This window comes from Anneissia japonica, unplaced genomic scaffold, assembly GCF_011630105.1.
Source record: "Anneissia japonica isolate Jap-2015-1 unplaced genomic scaffold, ASM1163010v1 scaffold287593_len981703_cov172, whole genome shotgun sequence".
NCBI classification, from domain to species: Eukaryota; Metazoa; Echinodermata; class Crinoidea; order Comatulida; family Comatulidae; genus Anneissia; species Anneissia japonica.
Window position 1 is genome coordinate 322,445 of NW_022726550.1, and position 8,751 is coordinate 331,195.

General features: G+C 32.1%; 1 protein-coding gene across 2 annotated transcripts in view; it reads right to left on the reverse strand.

Annotated features, from left to right (window-relative positions):
* LOC117113251 (neuronal acetylcholine receptor subunit alpha-3-like) overlaps positions 1-7,147 on the reverse strand; it is a 12,933-nt gene extending 5,786 nt beyond the window's left edge. Inside the window, exons 1-3 of one of the 2 annotated variants that reach the window (XM_033256546.1) lie at positions 7,011-7,147; positions 6,019-6,173; positions 2,756-2,800 (exon numbers count right to left, since the gene is read on the reverse strand). In XM_033256546.1, the coding sequence (XP_033112437.1) occupies positions 2,756-2,800; positions 6,019-6,173; positions 7,011-7,074 (264 nt within the window). In that variant the 5' untranslated portion in view covers positions 7,075-7,147. Of the gene's footprint in view, positions 1-2,755; positions 2,801-4,124; positions 4,277-6,018; positions 6,174-7,010 lie in introns of those variants that run through there. The other variant, XM_033256547.1, reaches the window with a different exon arrangement.
* Positions 7,148-8,751: the final 1,604 nt, after the last annotated feature.

The following is an 8,751-nucleotide window of genomic DNA, read 5'->3' on the forward strand; positions in this document are numbered from 1 at the left end:
GTAGGAGGCCTGGTCCTAGTCTAGGCCTATAATATCTGTATAAGTAATCATATATGATTACAGGTTTACATTGTACCAAGGTCAATATTAAAGATCGCATTTATTTTTCATTGAAAACTTAAGGATTTTAAAATATTCAAAAAAAACTGTACACTTCAAAAAATAAAAATAAATTAAGTTAACTTAACACAAACAACGCGATAGATATGAAGTTTGCGAGAATAATTTGTATACTTGTACTGTATTTTCTGAAGCGCCGTTCGTTTTGGGGTTGCTACAATCTGCAGTTGTTACAATCAGTGGCGTCACACTCGGGCGCTGACGGGGGAAGGGGGACGCCAGAGCCCAAGGCGTGAGGGGCCCCGACATTGTAGTTTAAAAAATATAATATAAACTATAATACCGTAGTTTCGCTCAATGGGGCCCCGACAGTTTTAAACAATAAAAGCTGGGTTCTGATGTTTGAAATCATGCTTCTGATTTTGTGATCAATTTGCTTTGCATTGTATATTGGCCCTACGTTATAAAAACAGGTTTAGTTCACACTAAAATTGGCCTATTCTCTGTATTTATTTACACCTAGAGTACATAGGGCTACTGAAGGCATACCAGTCCGAAAGTAATGTACCATTCTATGTTCTCTAACAAGAGAATTAACAGTTAATTTTTCAATCTCCATCAAATTTAAATAGCATCCAATCCTCCTTTTTGGAATGTAAGGAAATAGATAGTACTTCCCTTGTTGGATCGATTGTAACTCCTGATTGTAGCAACCCCAAAACGAATGGCACTTCAGAAATACAGTACAGAATACCAAAACTTCTCTCAATCTTTATATCCTATCGCGTTGTTTGTGTTTTAAGTTAACTTTATTTATTTACTTTTTATTTATTTTTTTAAGCGTACAGGTTTGGAATATTTTTAAATCCTTTAGTTAAATTATTTAAAGTTTTCTTTTATTTTCAATGAAAAATAAATGCGATCGTTAATATCGATCTTGGTACAGTGTAAACCTACAGGTTAGATCAGATTAGAAAAGAGCTAAATAATTAGGCTCTTTCAAGAACGTATTATTTTAAGCTCATAGTCTACAAGAAGTGTTAAAATTTAGTATTAGTATCATCATCATATTATTATTATCAATATTAAAATTATTATAATCATTATTATTAATTTAATGACTGGTATTCACGTGTATTACGTTTGGTGTAGACTGCCTGCAGATATAACGCTTCTTTACGCTTATGAAATTAGTCCAGTAAAAACTAGATATGTAATTAAGAATACAATAGCCTATAATCATGTCCAGGCTATCAATTCATATTTGACAAAAAAACTGCTGTATGCCCTGATATAATGATTTGCTTATATTTAACCATGATGCAATGTCATCATGACCATATTTAAGCATTTTACATGTTTTATTCAAACGTAATAATTATTATAGTCTTGACAGGGCTTTAATTATATCCTGCTGTTTACTTTAGAAATATATATCCTCTGTCTCTTATACACATCTAGATGTGTATAAGAGACAGCAACCTACTGAACTCGAATCGTTATCAAAGTTAGTAGTGACATAATCACATTCATTTTTCTCTCCATGTCTGTAATCGATGCTGGGTTCCGTTTTCTTGATTAACTGTGATCAGCGGATAGGGATATTTTTTTAATACATTATCATAACATCTTGCCTTATGACACGTTACTATCGTCCGTCGCGTATTTTATTCGTTTGTATTTATAGTGAAACAACAGAAACCTCCGCAAGAACCTTATATCTATTGACACGTTAATTGGTATTCAAACATTCAGTGAAATTCCCCAGCATGCAATTGTTCTAAATTTATTCATAAACCTATCTTACAACAGTGCTTCTATTTTTTTATTAATGCATTTTGCTCTTGTACATATAAAATTTTAGTATGATATTCAATTCTTACGTTTGTGTGGTATTCGTTTTTTTTTTTTAATACAAATAGTGTGCCGCCTTATATAAAATATATACAAATTCAACACTGGTAGCTAGCACTATATTGACTAACTACAGTATATATAAATTATTAAACAGGTTTTCGGTTGTAGTCATGACTTCGGCTTCATCAGGTGCATCTGATGATACCAGTAATACTGCACACGAAAACCTGTGTATTAAACTGCTCCAAAAGTGTTTCATTTTATAACAGGTGATATATTATGGTAATTTTTTGAAATGGACAAATTTCATGCAATTAAGTTTATAATGTGGATTGAAAAAGTAAATATATTATGAATAATTTGTGAATTTATCTACTTAAATGTGATTAATGTGTCATTTTTGTTGAATGGTATTATGATATTATTATGGCAATTTTTTGAAATAAACAAATTTCATGCAATTAAGTTTATACTGTGGATTGAGATAGTAAATATATTATGAATAATTTGTGAATTTATCTACTTAAATGTGATTAATGTGTCATTTTTGTTGAATGGTATTATGATATTATTATGGCAATTTTTTTAAATAAACAAATTTCATGCAATTAAGTTTATACTGTGGATTGAGATAGTAAATATATTATGAATAATTTGTGAATTTATCTACTTAAGTGTGATTAATGTGTCATTTTGTTGAATGGTATGCACAACTATACGAGACGAGATAGTGCAATTCCTTTGTTATACATGTTATACATTATTGAGTAATCAGTGTAGGCCTATCTGATGTAATCACTATCGTCTGTAGCAACTAATGGTAATTGGTGTCTCTTACCTGGTAAATCCACGATACTCCATTGAATACCTGGTGACGCTCATCCTAAACAAGTACACACAATGCAACAGGTTAGATCAGATTAGAAAAGAGCTAAATAATTAGGCTCTTTCAAGAACGTATTATTTTAAGCTCATAGTCTACAAGAAGTGTTAAAATTTAGTATTAGTATCATCATCATATTATTATTATCAATATTAAAATTATTATAATCATTATTATTAATTTAATGACTGGTATTCACGTGTATTACGTTTGGTGTAGACTGCCTGCAGATATAACGCTTCTTTACGCTTATGAAATTAGTCCAGTAAAAACTAGATATGTAATTAAGAATACAATAGCCTATAATCATGTCCAGGCTATCAATTCATATTTGACAAAAAAACTGCTGTATGCCCTGATATAATGATTTGCTTATATTTAACCATGATGCAATGTCATCATGACCATATTTAAGCATTTTACATGTTTTATTCAAACGTAATAATTATTATAGTCTTGACAGGGCTTTAATTATATCCTGCTGTTTACTTTAGAAATATATATCCTACATGGTTAATACCGCCAATTTATTCTGCGTTATACAGGTCTCCAACTACTTACATCAATTTGAACAATTAAGCACTAGTTTAAAAACACATTAGCATATCTATATTATACAGCCGTGAAAGTACCGTACTGTTGGCTACATAAAAATGAAATGTAGGTTTAAACTCCACTCTAAATTTCCAGTCATATAAAGGCGTTTATATTCATTTACACACAACAATAAATGTCTTCCCTCAAATGTACTCCCTAAAGAAAACCTCTAAACAATAAAGGTCCCGAAGCGTTCATTCAAATGTGAAATTACTTCTGAAGCATCAATCATGCAAACAATGAAATAATACAGCAACAAAATGAAGTACGTAATAATTGAATGGGATAGGATAGTGAAGTTTAACTGAACTTAGTAAAACGACACTTTAACGAACAATCCAACTTAAATCATCAGAACCAATGGAAACCAAAATGTAATGTAAAGAATTCATAGTCAACTTGTATCTTTTAATTACATTATTATTATCAATATATATATATACTGTCTCTTATACACATCTAGATGTGTATAAGTAGGCAAATACAATGAATTCCAATGAAAGGCCTATTTTTGATTTTATAATAATCTAACATTTCATGTGCTTAAGGTGCTCTAGCCACAAATGTTAAAATTCTTATCAAGAGAGCCATTTACGACTAGCGTTCGTTACAAATTACTCGCAAAAAAAGCCGCCTACGGCGGCCTTTCATGAGACTATGAGGTAGTGTGGCGATCATCATGTTGTATACATGATGATGTATACAACCGTAACAAAGTCTCACTTACAACATCTATTAGGTATCGAAAGCGCATCGTCAGGTTTACCGTAGTGGGGCCGAAAGCAGCTGGCACCGGCCGAAGCCTGTTGTTGTAATTTGTAAACAACTTCTCGTAAAGTCTTTCATCGACGGTTTTGTTAGATTGTGCATTAGTTGACGATACTTTAGGAGAAAAAAAGACGATTAAGAATAACCATTAATTTATATTATTTTTTATTATGATAAGATAAGATCATACTGCCACGGATCAACAACTGCGGTAAAATTTAGACAGGCCTACAATACTAATTAAGCCCACTACTAAACCTACTTAAAAAAAAAAATAATGGAAATAAATTATGACAGAAATTTTTTTTTTTAAATGAATAATGCAACTACATTATTTTTATTATTGTAAATATTACGATTACTACCGCCATTAATACTAATACTGACACTACTACATTACTACTACTACATTACTACTACTACTACTACTACTACCACTACCACTACCACTACCACTACCACTACCACTACCACTACTACTACTACAATCACCACCATCACTACTCTACTACTAGTCTCTTATACACATCTAGATGTGTATAAGAGACAGAGTAAAAACTAGATATGTAATTAAGAATACAATAGCCTATAATCATGTCCAGGCTATCAATTCATATTTGACAAAAAAACTGCTGTATGCCCTGATATAATGATTTGCTTATATTTAACCATGATGCAATGTCATCATGACCATATTTAGGCATTTTACATGTTTTATTCAAACGTAATAATTATTATAGTCTTGACATGGCTTTACCCATAAAGCTAAAAAATAATACTCTTGTTTTGGGGGTTTCGCCGACCCCACCAGGGCTTCGACTGTGGACCTTACACCCAGAAACCCCCCCCCCCCACCTTGGAAGAATCTGGCTACGCCTGTCAATATACATATTCGCGTTTGCATCAGCCGATCTCACTAAAGTGCTACGTTCCACACCTACTACGTACTTAATACTCTGCTGTTCCTTCGCTGTACTGTACTAACGTAATTTGAATAATGAATTCTCACATGTGTTGCTTTTGTATGTGACAAGTCCTCGTCCAACATTTTGTAGACTCGTGTTATTGTAAAATTATGACTGTAAATCGGCACAAACATTTTGTCCTTATTCAAGTATTAGTATGATAATAATAATAACTTTATTGTTTCTCTTTTGTAACAGAGGCACAATCGTTAAAAAAATGTGCAACAATAATTCACAATATAAGATTTAAAGAAAAAAAAACCATATGTACATTTGTCTAGCAATAGACATTTCTTACTAAGATAATACACCGTCTAATAAATACAGTTTATTAACTAAATTAACAGTTTAAACTAAACTAATAACGAAAAGAAATTATAATACGCATCCCAGGAAATGAACTACACGCCACTGCTCTCGACACCATTCACACCATTGCCAGGAATTCATGACAATGGGTGACCAATGCCGAAACCCGACGGCGCGCACTCCATCTCCCGGAGAATGCATTACATTTTATCTGAATAAACTGAAAAGAAACATATAAGAAACTTATAAGAAAAGAAAAGAAAGAAAAAAAAAATGATTATAATAGTTTTTCCCCTTTCCCTTCCCCTTTCTTTCCTTTCCCTCTCTTTTTTTCTGTTCTCCTCCCCTCTCCCCCCCTCCTCCTCTCTCTATTTCCATTTTTTTTCTTCCCCACTTCCACGTCTTCTTTTTTTTTTCTTCTTCTTCGCTTCTCTTATTTCCCTTTTCCTTCTTTTTTTTCTCTCCCTCTTCATCCCCTTCTCCTTCTCTCTCTTTTTTTTTCATCTTTTCTTTTACAATGTATACATCATCATGTTGTATACATGATGATGTATACAACCGTAACAAAGTCTCACTTACAACATCTATTAGGTATCGAAAGCGCATCGTCAAGTTTACCGTAGTGGGGCCGAAAGCAGCTGGCACCGGCCGAAGCCTGTTGTTGTAATTTGTAAACAACTTCTCGTAAAGTCTTTCATCGACGGTTTTGTTAGATTGTGCATTAGTTGACGATACTTTAGGAGAAAAAAAGACAATTAAGAATAACCACTAATTTATATTATTTTTTATTATGATAAGATAAGATCATACTGCCACGGATCAACAACTGCGGTAAAATTTAGACAGGCCTACAATACTAATTAAGCCCACTACTAAACCTACTTTAAAAAAAAAATAATGGAAATAAATTATGACAGAAAATTTTTTTTTTAAATGAATAATGCAACTACATTATTTTTATTATTGTAAATATTACGGTTACTACCGCCATTAATACTAATACTGACACTACTACATTACTACTACTACATTACTACTACTACCACTACCACTACCACTACCACTACTACTACTACAACCACCACCATCACTACTCTACTACTACTACCACCACTACTACTACTACTACTACCACCACCACCACAATTATTAATATTATTATTATTATTATTATTATTATTATTATTATTATTATTATTATTATTATTTTATTGTTATTATTATTATTATTATTATTATTATTATTATTATTATTATTACTATTATTATTATTATTGCAAATATTACTACGACAACTACACTGCCACTGGCATAGTACGGTACTACTATATTACTGTAATGCAAATATCACTACTGCTAATATTACTACTGCTACTATTATTACTACTAGGCCTACTGTATATCAAAGTTGACAGGGTAAGAATACCAGTAAATTTAATGAAGGTACAACTATAATTAATGACGCTGCGTTTACCTGGCAGTCACTTGTCCGTCAGTAACCAGCTAAAAACTTGCCCAAAAAAAAAAAAAAAAAAAAAAAAAAAACACCTAGTGCATACGCATTGTTTTACCTTGATATGAAATCAGCAACAAAAAGGTTCCAACCAACGCCACTGTGTAATGTTGGTGTACCATCTCTATATTAATTTGAACCTGTCTCTGCGAGACACTGCAACCATGCGACGACGGTCGGATATTATGAACACAGTTTACATCTCTATTCAAGCCTAATGAATAATAATAACAACCTTAACCAAATATTGGGTCATTTTAGTTGGATGCACATGGTAAATATAAGCATGACCTCACATTAATATTTATATTGTTCAAAGTGAATTAATTTGGAAATCAAAGCCTAAAATCGATTTAAACGTTTTCTGTCCAAACTATTCGTTTAAGTCCTCAAGTACCAGCGATATAAATACGTGATCTTATCTGAGGCTGTAAAGAATATGCTACAGTATTTGTTTGTAAGCAATTAACAGATCTTATTTATTATGTGTGGCATAATGTTCGGCATTTTAGACTCGTGTGATAAGATTAAATCAATCACAGATTCGATTGATTAAATACAGTAACAACAATACAATACAGGTCTCCGTCCAATTAAAGACCCCTCAAAATAATATCACCTCCAATTATAGACCACTTTTCTGTGGTCCCTTATTTAAAAATGTATTTTACCTTTGTATACATGATTATATTGAGACATTATAGCAGAACCAGGGGTGGCACCAGGATTTGCCCATATTTTATTTTGGACACGTGAACTTCATTAGCGTGCATAGATACAGTCACCTGAAGAATGATTAATCATTCACATTCGCCTGAAGAAGTGCACTGTGTACACCAAAGGTAGTGTAATTGTCAATAACTCTAGTCTTCAAAGTATTCATCCAGTAGTTCATTTATGCTTAATCATAAATGTATTGATTTAATTCCAATGAAGCTTTGCAATATAAATGTAATGTAGATTGACGTGCAGGAAAATGAATAGGCGGTTTTACAACTGATATACAAACAACGAATTTAATTTGCTTTCTTTATTGTGTATAGTATAGTTGAACTATCTTACCCCCTGCCCATATTTTCTCTAGGTCCGCACCCCCCCCCCCCCCCCCCCCCCAACTGATTATATTATAAGGAACGATTCCAACATTTAAAGAATAGACTATATTAACTAGGGAACTAGGTAATTTACCTGTTCCCTGATATCAACAATATAAAAATTCATAGATAGACATAAAATTCATTCCTCCACCCCTAATTATAGTAGGTCTACAATTTCTGGATCACTTTTTCTTTGGGTAGTCAAATATGCTTGAAATTACCAAAATAAAGACGGTTAATAGAACCAGTGTCACTTCGATACGGTACAAAGAACAAGAATTATGTTGGTCTGAAACACAATATGGCTAATTTGAATAAAATACAATCTTTATGATCTAATCGATGGTGTTGTAGGCCTTTATTATCCGAATATCCAAATTAGTTAGTTGGCCTATGTACATTGTTTTAATCGATTTTAAAATATATTATGTCTTTACATGTATTTAATATAGATGTGTATAAGAGACAGGTACTACTATATTACTGTAATGCAAATATCACTACTGCTAATATTACTACTACTATTATTACTACTAGGCCTACTGTATATCAAAGTTGACAGGGTAAGAATACCAGTAAATTTAATGAAGGTACAACTATAATTAATGACGCTGCGTTTACCTGGCAGTCACTTGTCCGTCAGTAACCAGCTAAAAACTTGCCCAAAAAAAAAAAAAAAAAAAAAAAAAAAAAAAAAAAGTC